The sequence below is a fragment of the Spermophilus citellus genome (assembly GCF_964194105.1).
Source record: "Spermophilus citellus genome assembly, chromosome: 6".
In the NCBI taxonomy this organism is placed as follows: Eukaryota; Metazoa; Chordata; class Mammalia; order Rodentia; family Sciuridae; genus Spermophilus; species Spermophilus citellus.
In genome coordinates, this window is record NC_138187.1 from 40,384,369 (window position 1) to 40,397,743 (window position 13,375).

The 13,375-nt window shown below is 45.5% G+C and overlaps 1 protein-coding gene across 1 annotated transcript in view; it reads right to left on the reverse strand.

Annotated features, from left to right (window-relative positions):
- Nucleotides 1-13,375, reverse strand: part of DNAAF5 (dynein axonemal assembly factor 5) — a 52,638-nt gene that overhangs the window by 14,758 nt on the left and 24,505 nt on the right. Inside the window, exons 6-8 of the mRNA XM_081297597.1 lie at nt 11,426-11,638; nt 7,189-7,332; nt 5,740-5,908 (exon numbers count right to left, since the gene is read on the reverse strand). Coding sequence (XP_081153723.1) covers nt 5,740-5,908; nt 7,189-7,332; nt 11,426-11,638 — 526 coding nt within the window. The remainder of the gene's footprint in view (nt 1-5,739; nt 5,909-7,188; nt 7,333-11,425; nt 11,639-13,375) is intronic.

A 13,375-nucleotide genomic window follows, 5' to 3' on the forward strand; every position in this document is an offset into this window, starting at 1 on the left:
CGTAGCAGTGGAGCTTCTGGGGTGCCACTCCGGAACATGGCTGGCATTGTGTGAATCAGAAAGTGTTTGGATAAAGGGTATTAAACGCACAACTTACACAAAAACGCTTCTGCCATCTGTGGGTCTGCCTTCCGGGTCAGTCAGTGTGCAGGGGAGCAGAGGCTAGACTGTTTCCAGCACAGCCTCACTCTCTCCTTAGGACACGGAAACTGCACGAGAGCCACTGATAGACAGTTGCCACACCCAGGGAAGCAGCCCTGGCCATGGCCTTTTAAGTCATGGGAGCTGACACTGCTGTTTGGGAACTGCCTTTTCAGATGGAAGGCCCAGCGACAAGCGTTCAACAGACAGTAAGTCCAGGATTCTTGGCGACCGGGGTGAGGGGTGTGAAGCTGAGCCTGACCCTATACCTCTGGCTGTTGATCCTTGGACACATCCCTGGACTCCTGGGTCTGTTCTGCTGTCTGTATGATGTATGAAAACATTTGTGCAGTGCTATCTGATATCATCACAGCCCCTGATGGTGTGACAGAGAGGACAGGGCCTTAGCACGGACCCTAAGAGTCCCCCTTGATCGTTCATGTCTAAGTCTCAAAAAATCACAATGGGACAGATCCCAGTGGCTGCACTGTGTCTCAAGCACACACACCTCTTGCCAGTACAGGGCAGTCCAAAAGCTTGAAGCTCAGTGGGTGGTGGGGGTGTGGCGGGAAGGCTCCGGACCGAGGCCAGTCTGAAAGAATAGTCTACCCACCGACCCTCTATGTGTGACTAGACCTGGCAGAGCTGGAGGCCACTAGGGGATCATGAAGTTTACCTGGGTCCTCTTCTTCCCACCCTGGGGGGCTGATGCGGGGTTGGGACAGGTATCGTCTCCTGTTTGAGCATTTACTCAGGCAGACTCTCTAGGGACCTAGGTGAAGGGCCTTCCTGCCATAAGATGACACCATTTCTGCCTTTCTGATCTTAACTGGAAACAAACTACCTTTGCTGGCCTAAATACAAAGTGAGCATAATGTCCCTGGGTCCTGGCATGGTGGCTGGAGTATGAGGAGAAGGGCCACATGGCCCCCCACGATGATACCCCAGGGCTGCGGCTCAGGTGGTACTTGTGAGGCAGTTCCTTGGGTATTAAGAATGTTAAAAGGGACAAAACCCAAAGGCAGAAAGGGCCTTAGGACCCTTGCCTTGCTGGTGCTCGCTCCCCTTGCCAGGGATGCACTGCTGCCCTTGTCCTCCCTCCCCTCTCCTCCTGTCACACTGCCCTGCTCCATGGGGCTCTGATGGTGGCCAGGCTCTTCTCCTGGGGGAATGACCTTATACTTTCAACTTCATGCTAGGTATTTGGATCACTTCCAATTCCTACTAGCACTTCATGCCCTGTTGAATATTTTGGGTACAAAGCTCTTTCCACAGTTCGGATCAATTCTCCCAATGTGCCTGCTGAGCCAGCAGGCACATTGCCCCAGCTGCCCTTCATAAGGACTGCCTGCTCCACTGCCTGCCACATCCCAGGCACTGAGCTGATGACACGGGGACAGCCTTGTTATTTTTGGTCAAATTTGATAGATGGATTTGCAACTTGTATTTCTTTATTACCAGGAACACTGACAACTCTCTGCTCTGGCCACACACCAACGCTCTCCCACGGCTGCAAAGTCCTGCCTGCAGCATGGGTCTGTGCTGTCCTGAACTCCTGTGAATCCCACACCACATAGGCCTGATGCCGGAGTTCACTGTGACACCTCCCCTTTTATTTGGCTTCATATAAAGGCACAGTTGTACCTATTTCTTTTCTTTATAGCCTCACTTTCTGGAAGTTTTAAATGTTTTATAACTAAAAAGCTGTCCTCTCATAGGACTTTTTAAAAAAAAAATGATTCTTTTTCTTTAAAAAAATTGTAGTTGTGGGCTGGGGATGTGGTTCAAGCGGTAAAGCGCTCGCCTGGCATGCGTGGGGCTCTGGGTTCGATCCTCAGCACCACACAAAAATAAAATAATGATGTTGTGTCCACCAAAAACTAAAAAATAAATATTAAAAAATTCTCTCTCTTAAAAAAAATTGTAGTTGTAGATGGACAGCATGCCTTTATTTTTATTTATTTTTTTATGCAGTGGTAAGGATCGAAGCTAGTGCCTCACACATGTTAGGCAAGTGCTCTACCACCGAGCTACAGCCCCAGCCCCTCTCACAGGACTTTTATAACTAAGAAAAAATTTTACATCTCTCTTATTGATTGATTGATAGATAGATACTAGGGATTGAATCTAGTGGTGCTTTACCATTTAACAGCCCCCTTTTCTTTTTAGAGAGAGTCTCACTAAGTTGCTTAGGGCTTCTCTAATTTTCTGAGGCTGGCCTTGAACTTGCAATCCTCCTGCCTCAGCCTCCAGAGTAACTGGAATTATAGGCATGTACCACCACACCCAGACTACAAAAAAATCTCTCATATTTAAAAAATTATTCTAATCCTTTTGCTTTCTCCATTCATTACAGTAGTATATGCTCATCATAGAAAACTTGGAAAAAAAAAACAGAGAAGAATGCAAAAATAATCCATACTGCCTAGATACTGTGTTGGAAATATATCCTATTTTGAGATTTTTTTTTGGTTCTTTTTGTTATTGATTTTTTTATTTTTAAAAATCAATTAATTTGGGCTGGGGATGTGGCTCAAGCGGTAGCGCGCTCGCCAGGCATGTGTGGGATGCTGGGTTTGATCCTCAACACTACATAAAAATAAAATAAAGATAGTGTGTCCACCTTAAAAAAAAAAAAAACACCTAAAAAATAAATACTTAAAAAATCAAATTAATTTATTTTACAGTAGAATGCATTTTGACATATAGTATACAAATGAAACACAACTTTTCATTCCTCTGGCTGTACATGGTTCAGAGTCACTCTACCAGTATAATAATATACTGGTATATAATATAATAATATATTATACAAATATAATATAAATATAATATAATAATGTGCTCTACCAGCACATAACTGACACAGAATAACTCTGGACAAATGCACACACAAATGCACAGCAGAGACTCAGAAAAATACAGCTGGGATCACTGAATCAGTTTCAATGGTGATTTGGGGCTTAACATATTGCTAATGTCCTGTCTTTTGGTGTTATGATATGAGATGTACACTCAAATTTATTTTGCAAGTTGTCAATTAGTTATGCCAACACCATAAGAAATATTTTCAAATGGAAACAGAACCAAGGGAAATAGCCTCAGGTCCTGGCTTTCCTGCTAACTGCTGGTAAGGCCTGTCTCTGAGGGTGTGCTCACCTAGCATTCCGATCTCTGCATCCTGGAGTAATCTGATATGTGAGATCCTTTTGGGTGATAGTCAGCAAAACGTGAAATTACATAGACAAGGCCTCTGGGGTCCCAGCCTGTGGGGAGGGGCTGGATGCTGCCTAGGCTTATACCTCAGTCTGTCAGCTAGGACTCTGGGTCAGTCACCGGTGTTCCCTGTGCCTCTCCAGAGACAAGAACACAACAGGCTGATGTTTGAAGCAACTGGAGCAGTGACTGGCATGAGTGTCAATGCTGTCACAACCCTACTCTTTCTACTTTCTTTTCTACTTAGAGATAATTTTGCACATAACTGACAAAGAATAATTCTGGACTTCTTTCTAGGCCTTGGAGCACTGGCCACCAAGACCAACCATGGTGACTGACTGCTATGCTGCACAGAAGTCATAGGCTGACTTAGGCACCCTAGACCCAGAGTGTGATTGCAACATGCACACTTCAAAGTGGCACCACTTGGGGCTGGGGATGTGGCTCAAGCGGTAGCGCGCTCGCCTAGCATGCGTGCGGCCCGGGTTCGATCCTCAGCACCACATACCAACAAAGATGTTGTGTCCGCTGAGAACTAAAAAAAATAAATATTAAAAATTCTCTCTCTCTCTCTCCTCTCTCACTCTCTCTTTAAAAAAAAAACAAAACAAAGTGACACCACTTGGGGGAGCCACAGGAGTGGCAAGGAAAGGGACAGTGGGGGCCTATAGACCAGAAAAGGCTGACTTGCTGGACAAGTCTGACAACTTGGGAAATTGCAGGATATATGCAATGAACCACTGCAGCTTCTGTTAATGGAGGCCTCATGAACACTCAGAGGTGCGTGTTCCACACTTGTAAGGAAGGGTCAGGCAGCATTGCTGTTCCTCTCAGAAAAAGCCCACGTTTGGGGGCCCTGGGAGAATACAGAAAAGCTGAGGCCTCAAGTGCCAAAGCCACCTTACTACATTCTTAGCACCAACATGGCTGGAGGTGCTGAGCACCACAAAAAAACCCATATGTATCTGAAATATACAGGCTATATAAAAGGCCATCAAATATTCCATTTCCAAAGTATTTTATGAAAAATGTGTGCCTGAAAAGAACTAAACAGAAACTTCTCAAAAGAAGAAACAAATGGCCAACAAACATGTGACAAAATGTTCAACATCTCTAACAATCAGGGAAATTCAAATCAAAACTACACGAAAACTTCATCTCACTCCAGTCAGAATGGCAATGTTTAAGAATACGAACCACAATAAGTGCTGGTAAGGTGGCTGGGAGAAAGGAACACTTGTACATTGTTGGTGGGCCTGCAGATTAGTACAACCACTCTGGAAAGCAGTATGGAGATTCCTCAAAAAACTAGGGATGGAACCACCACATGACGTAGCCATTGCACTCCTTGGTATTTTCCCAAACATCTAAAATTGGCATACTACGCGATACAGCCATCTCAGTGTTTATAGCAGCTCAATTCACAATAGCTAAATTATGGAATCAACCCAGATGTCTGTCAATAGATAAATGGATTAATAAATTGTCATGTATATACATAAAATGGAGTTCTACTGAGTCATAAAAAATAACAAAAATATGGCAATTGATGGTAAAAGGATGGAAATGGGGGATAATACCATGCTAAGTGAAATAAGCCAAACTCAGAAACTCAGAGGTTGATGTTTTCTCTTGTATGTGGAAGCTAGATTAAAATAAAGGAAAGGGGAGCTAAAGATGATATAAAGTACCAATCAAAAAGAGATAATATAAAGTACTGATCAAAAAGACTTAAGACAGGGTCTTTCTAAGTTGCTTAGGGCCTTGCTAAATTGCTGAGGCTGGCTTTGAAATTGTGATACTCTGTCTAAGCCTCCTGAGCTGCTGGGATTACAGGCGTGTGCCCCTGTGCTCCACTCTAATATAAATTACTAGATGAGCAAAAGGAAGTCAAGTAGAGGAAGGGAATGGGAGAGGGGAGGGAGGACAGAAGGGAAAAGAGTTGGGGGGATCCAGAACTGAAATCGATTGCCATGTATGTATGAGTTTGTCTGGGTGAACCCAACCACTATGCATAACTATAAATAAAGAGAGAGAGAGAGAGAAAAAAAAAAAAAAACAGACTATGTGCTGGGACAGACTCTGAAGAGTTACCACACTTCAAAACAGGCCTTTTGGGTTGGGTCTGAGGCTCAGTGAGAGCATTTGTAGCAAGTACAAGGCCTGAGTTCAACCTCCAGCACCACAAATAAAACCCCAAACAGGTCCTTGGCATCTCTGAGAGGTCTTGTCACAAGGCTCCTCTTCACAGGTAAGGTGACTGATAGTCACTCTCTAAGATGCCCCAGTCAGATCAGATCAGTGATCTGCATCCTTGTTTGTGGAGAAGAGAGGTGGCTGTGGACTGAGCTGGGAGTTGGGCCAGCACCGTGCGGGGCTCACCTGACTGGGTGACGATCACACTGAACTGCAGCAGCTCTACAGAATGCACTGTCCAGTCGCTGTGTGAAGCAGTCAGCCGCTCCAGGAGGGGGCCCATGTGTTTGCGATAGAGGTCCTGGCTGCTGGGGACATTCTCCACTGAGGCCAATGCATTCATAGTCTCCTGGGCCTAGAGGATACAAGTCACAGGTTAGTACGATTCTCATTTTTAAGACACATGCATTTATGACAGTTCAGTGCTAGTGGCACCCAGGTTACAGAGCTCCAGGGCACAACTGCTCAAGAACCTTCTGATGTCGGGTGCGAGCAGGGACTGGCCATGAACGGACATGGGGCCAAGTAGTTTTACGGCACTAGGGATTGAACCCAGGGTGCTCCACCACTGAGCTACACTCCCAGTCCTTTTCATTTTTTCAGTTTGAGACAGGGACTTGCATGTACCACTATGCCCGGTTCAAGTGGTTTAGAGACTATTTTCACCAAAGACTGTCCTTTCACCCTCCTTCACTTAGCTCTCCCATGCCCTCAGACCTCAAAGCAAAATCAGGTATGCAAATGGCTCTGGAGGGGGCAAGGGCAAGAGTGGTTAAATGTCAGGCTGGCCAGCCACCCCATTCATTCTCCTGAGCCTTCCTCCCCAGGTTCAAACACATGAGGAAGTCCTCCAGATCTTAGTGGCAGCTGCCCAGCAGCCTCTCCTGCCAGCCCATGGTGCTCAACTTCCTTCCTGTGGCTCCAAGGCACCACCTTGCTAGTGTTTATGGCCTCATTAGTGACAAGCTGACTGCAAAGACATGTGCCCTTTGCAAAGGCTATTTTCAAAGGTATAAAAAAAAAGTTTAAAGAGGCCTCAAGAAAAGAAAAGGAGGGCAGCAATCCCCTTCAATGTGAGCCTCCCTCTGGAAGAAGCCCCATAGGCTACCTAAGTCTCCCAGAGAGAACCAGCCCCAGGGTTGCTGAGAAATGGTGCTGGAGAGGAACCACATTCAACACCAGCCAGGGAGCAACACCCTGGGTCCCAAATGGTCCTTGAGCCCAGGGGCACTGGTGGATGAGAGACTTTTAGGTATAAATACAGTGCCAGTGGGACAGAAATAATCTTGCAGAGTGGAACTGCCATTAGCACTGTGCCGTCGCACTTCCCTCTGGATTTGCAGCCACACAGGCATGTGTGCACTCCTGAGACCCCACTGATACCTGCAAATCTGAGGTTACTTCTTTGCCATAGGCTCTGTGATTAACGGGCTTCCCTTCTAGATGCTAAAATACTTCTGCAGGTAGAGGGGACACCCCCATGGCCACCTCATGCATGACTCATCCCAACTGTCCCACATTCCTTCGTCTTGCTCACAGGGCACACCCCAAACCTGACATCCAGATGTAGAGGAGGCCTAGAGAAGATGATCACACTTCCTTTACAGCATATGTTGGGGTCTCTATCAGTCTCACCTTATCTCCAAGTCCAGTGGCACCTGAGACAGCTATTATGGTCAGCAGCACCTCCATGAGCTGTAGGCTGGCTGCACTGCAGTCCTCCTGACATGTAGACACCAGGGCCTGCACACACAGCAGCAGGTGCTCCAGGTAGAGGCTCTGGAAGAGACCAGAGGACAGCACTCAGTGCCCCGCGTGTGCCATCCCCAGAGCACACGACCCATGTGCACAGCAAAACCAGAGGACTCACCTGCCACATCAGCCACAAAAGGGCCCAGTTTAGACAGCACAGAGAGAGAACAGAGGCTGAGAGCTAAGGGCTCAGCTCACTCTGTGAAATGCTTAGTGGTATTTTAAGTTACATTTTAGAAGTTCATGAACGTCAGTGACATGTATTCTATGTTTACAAGAGAAATGACATGTATTTTGCATTCACTTTAAAATAACTCAGAGCTCTCCCAGCTCTCCCCAAGGGCTTTTTTTTTTTTTTTTTTTTAAAGAGATGTAGAGGGAGGTAAAAGACACAAAAGAGCTGGTGACCAAAGTGGTAGGTGGCACACGGAGTTGTATTTCTCTACTTTTCCTGCTTTTGTGCATTTTTGAATATTTCCATAAGACTAGGTTTTAACAGAAACAAAATTGTCTATTTTAAAAAGTGCTTCCTGATGCAGAGGGGCACTAAAGGCTGGATGGTTTATACCATTTCCTTCTCAGCTTCAGCCACATCCACTACATAGTGTGGGTGGAGTGACAGAAGGGGCTGCAGCGTGTGAAGACACCAGGTGCTGCAGGGGCCAAGAATCCTAGGCTTCTGTTCACATGTACTTCTATGACTTCCCTGTAGCATGACTATCTTATGCATGCTTCACAGAGTATAGAATGAACTGGGTTAGTAGTCACATACATTAATTTATACATATGCTTTAGAAGAAAATGTATGTGTATTTGAGGCAAATGCTTAAATATTTTTGTTTTTACTAATGGGGTATGAGCTCAAAAAAGTATGAAAATTATTTGGCTAGACAACAGAAGGGGTTCTAAAATTTCATGACCCACTCACTAGTGCCACAGTGCACGCAGAAATTCCCCTGCACCCAACTCTGCTCTGACCCACAGACATCCTGATCTGCAGGGCACCTGTCTGCCTACTCCAAAGAGCAGCTGCAGATTTCTGCTTTTATTCCACTTCTGATTTTCCCCATAGCCCTATTTCTTTTGGCCTGGATTTATTGATTGATTTCTAAGACTGCAATGTGATATGGGCCAATGTCTAGGTGACCTGACACATAAATCCAAGGAGCCATCATTTTCCAACTAAATCAAAGGGAATGCACTTTTAAAAGGTGTGCAATCCTCTCAGCTTTAGTGGAGAGGTCTCACCACAAACCCAAATGAGAGGTGGGTAGAGGGCCGCGGGCATCATCTGAGGAAACAGCAAGACCTTAGCATCCCTTGCTTTCCCAACCAATCAAAGGATGTTCCATGTCAGTCACACAGAGGAGAAAAGACACAGCAGGGGACAGTGCTGTCTCTTGCTTCTGGAATGCTATCTGCAAACAGTAATTCACTAGCTAAAGCACCAGAGGCTTCCCACTGAGGTAAAGGTTATGTCCCTGTTCATTAAAGAGGATGAGTGAGCTGTGCTCACATTACAGCTTCATTTTGGTGACCTGTTGCTGATACATCCCAAAGACAAGAATCCAGTCTCCTTCAGTTGGGCCTAGGTACAGTGCCTGGGCTAGACATCAGAGAAGTACCTTTCACTACAGAGCCAGTCTCCCAGTGACCATGCCCAATCTAACTCACCGTGCACAAAATGGCTGCACAAATTCCTGTTTTAACATGGAATTTAGAAAATCTGGTGGTTTTTTTTTTTTTTTTTGGGGGGGGGGGCGAGTAGAGTATACTAGGGATTGAATCCAGGGTGCTTAACCACTGAACCACATACTCAGCTCTTTTTCTTTTTAAAAATATTTTTAGTTATAGATGAGCAGACATAATACCTTTATTTTATTTATTTATTTTTATGTGGTGCTGAGGATTGAACCCAATGCCTCACACATGCTAGGCAAGTGCCACTGAGGCACAACCCCAGCCCTGCTCAGCCCTTATTAGTTTTTATTTTGAGACAGGGTCTCACTAAGTTGCTGAGGTTGCCTTTGAACTTGCGATCCTCCTGCTCAGCCTCCCAAATTACTGAGATTACAGGAGTGCACCACTGTGCCCAGCTGTTTGCTCTTGAAAGACATTCTTAACCTGTTCCTATGGTCACTAAATAGTTCCAGGAAACACAAACTACTTCCCAAAGGATAGGACTCAGACACAGTGGGTGAGCTGTCCATGAATAGGAACTTAGCTGTGTCAATTCAGAAGCAACAATGACCCTTGACCTGGAGGTTTGTCCTTTCTTGCCAAAAACTTGAATCTGTTGGGAAAGGAGTAAAGTGACCTGAGTTCTTATTATGACCAAGTTTTGGCCTCAGGGTTGGAACACTTGGCCTATGCACTATCAAACTGGGTCAGAAAGGGGCCTCTCTGCATGAAAGGTCATTGAGTAAGTTTGTCCTGGATTGAACCAGAGATGAGGAGCCAAAAATACATCATGGCCCATAAGGTTCAAGTTCTCTGCTACTAGCACTGAGAAATGAAAAGATTATTTTCTTTGCTATTAAGTTTGTACACATTTATGTACCTATATACATTTATTCATGCGCACGCATGGGCGCGCGCGCGCACACACACACACACCCCTATATGTATTTTCTTTTTCTTTTTAAAATATTTATTTATTTATTTTAGTTCTCAGCGGACACAACATCTTTGTTGGTATGTGGTGCTGAGGATCGAACCCGGGCCGCACGCATGCTAGGCGAGCGCGCTACCGCTTGAGCCACATCCCCAGCCCCCCTATATGTATTTTCTTCTAGAAAAAGAATGCTCCTGGGCTGGGGATCCTCAGCACCACATACCAACAAAGATGTTGTGTCCGCCGAGAACTAAAAATAAATATTAAAAATTCTCTCTCTCTCTCTCTCTCTCCTCTCTCACTCTCTCTTAAAAAAAAAAAAAAAAAAGAAAAAAAAGAAAAAGAATGCTCCTGGCCTATAAATCTATATAAGAAACCAAAATCTTCTCAGAACTACTCAGAAGTAAAATTGCAGAACTTACATAGATTATGTGTTGTGTTAAGAATGGGTTTTGGGGAGAGCTGAAATACAGACAAAACCCCACCAATAGCAGCTGGTCCCCATTCCCTCCCGACCTCTGCTCTGCTTTCCTCTCTTGCTCATCTCAGATATGGCTTACAGGTTTCTTAAAGTGGATTATAAAGTGACTTAACTGTACGCCTCTCGCTTGAGAACAGAGAAAGGGCCTGGACAGAGGACCAGGGGCTAACTGATCCCAGCCAGTGCTCCCTTTGGCCCAGCTGCTAAAAAACTTCAAGCCAGAGCATATGCTGCCTCTGGGGCATGCCCAGGCCTATGGAGGACAGTAGGGCCCAGTCTCTTGATAGGAGTGTCTAAGGTGCATGAAAGATGCATGGTCAAGTCTAACATATCCAAATAAAATAGCCATTATTTTGTTTTCAGCAGAAACAATGACAAATTAATGTAAGTGATTGAGCCAACCCACCTAGTTTGTCTCAGCCTCAGATGAGAGGCATCACTGCTCAACTTAAGACAAGCTGTCTGCCTGCATGTCCTTGGCCAGCTACACCAAGGCTTTATCCAAATGCCAAGTGGCATGGGTAAGAAACAAGTGCTTGTCAATCACTAAGGATGCACTGCTCGTTCCAAGTACAATATGACAGGTGTGACTCCTTCTCTTGGAGGTAGTCCAGGTTCTCAGAGCTGAGCCACCAACCTTTGACCCTCTTTGGCCTGTGACCACCCACAGCAGCATGTTCTGGCAGACTGTCATGTCATGTCAATGGACATGTCTATCCTATGCTGTCCAACAAGGTGGCTACTGGACACTTGACACATGGCCAGAGCAACCAAGAAAAGGAAATCTTAGTTTAATTTTAACTTATTTAAATAGCTGTCTGTGGCTGGTGTCAATGGTACTGGACAGAGCAGTGAGGTCCCTAAACCAGAGGACCCTGGACATGTCTGCCAGGCCTGGTACAGACATGCTACAGCCTGCTAACAAGCACCATCAGTAGTTATACTGGAACAGCCAGGTGGGACACCTCCCAACCCCCGTGCCAGGACGCGCTCTCCTTGCCTGCCCCTCCACTACACCACCTTACGTTTTCAGATGCCTGGCAAATATGGGCCTGGGCTAGCTCCATGGCGATGACCTTGAGGTGTGGCTGGAGGGCATCCCGTGGGCAGCCTCGAATGACTGAAGCAAGGACCAAAAGACTAGAGGAAGAGGGTGCCTTCTTCAGCATCGACAGGATCAGCTTCAGAAACACTTCCGGGCTGACAAATGTCCCAATCAGTTCTGCGGACTTCATGCACTGTGTGGGGACATGGAAGACAGTAAGGGGGTTTGGAACACCTGGCCACACTGGGGGTTAAAACACTGGGCTACACCTGGAGTTTGCAACACCTGGCCACATCTGGGGTTTGGAACACCTGGCTACACCTAGAGTTTGGAACATAGGACCTCTCCTGGGGGTATGGAACACCTGGCCACACCTGGGGTTTGGAACACTGGGCCAGACTGGGGTTTGGAACACCTGGCCACACCTAGGGGTATGGAATTACTGCCTACACCTCAAGCCCCTCATCAGATATTGGTGACTTGAACTTCTTATTAATAATTGGCACAACACACACAGCACCTCCACAGCCCAGATTCTACTTGGCAAGAGAAAGAACAACTGCTGAGATCCATAGCAACTGGGTTAATCTCAAGGCATTATATGTAAAGAAAGTTAATCCCAAAGGCCACATGCTGATTCCATTCATAAGACACTCCCAGGGTGATATAATACAGAGAGAGGGAGCAGGTGAGGGCTGCCAGGAGGCAGTGGCAGTAGTTGGAGGAGGCCTGTGGTACTGGGTGGCCCTGTACCTACTCCCATGGTGGTGCCCAGAGCCTATACAGGGATGAAGGGCGTGCAGCACATGTGGTTTAGCGATGCTCAAGAGGTGCCCATCACCCTCACTTCTCATCCATCGTAAGATTAGACAGAGATACAAAATAGTGGGGAAAGTAAAAGCTTACAAGCTGTATAGAGACACAAATTGCATACAGCCTGGCTCTGTGAAGTGATAAACCTTTAAGTGACGCCAAAAAACTGAAGCTATATTTTGTAAAAAAAATACTAAAAACAATTTAAAACTGATGGTAGTTTTTAAAAAAATTTTTGCTTATATTCTTTTTTAAATATTTATTTTTTAGTTATAGGTAGACACGATATCTTTATTTTATTTTTATGTGGTGCTGAGGATCGAACCCGGTGCCTCATATATGGTAGGCAAGCGCTCTACCTCTGAGTTACAACCCCAGCCCCCTGATGGTAGGTTTTGAAAAGTAAAAATACGTGACATGAGCTGGGCACCGTGGCACACACCACACCTGCGATCCCAGTGGCTCAGGAGGCTAAGGCAGGAGGATCACAAGTACAAGTCAGCCTTAGCAACTTAATGAGGCCTTAAAAGGAAACTTAATTAGACCCTGTCTAGAAAAATAAAAAAGGGCTGGGGATATGGTTCAGTGACATATACATATATGTGCATGTATATAAATATATAAAGAGGGAGAGTTGTGTGAAGGGTATGTATGTGAGAGAGAGAGGGGAAGAGAGAGAAAGGGAGAGGGAGAGAGAGACAGACTGATGACATGAAAGTAGGCTTTAAATGGCTCTTTTTTTTTTTTTTTTTGGTAATGAGGATTGAACCCAGGGGCACTTAACTACTGAGTCATATCCCTGCTCTTTTATTTTTTATTTATTTTTTCTAGTTGTAGATGGATACATTTATTTTATTTGTTTATTTTTATGTGGTTCAGGGGATCAAACCCAGTGCCTCACACATGCCAGGCAAATACTCCACTACTGAGCCACAACCCCAGCCCTCCCTGCTCTTTTAAAAAAAGAAAAAATTTACTTAGAGACAGGGTCTTGCTAAGTTGCTCAGGTCCTCGCTAAGTTGCTGAGGCTGGCTTTGAACTTGTGATCCTCCTGCCTCAGCTTCCAGAGCAGTTGGGATTACAGGTGTGTGCCACCATGCCCAGCAGGAATGTTCTG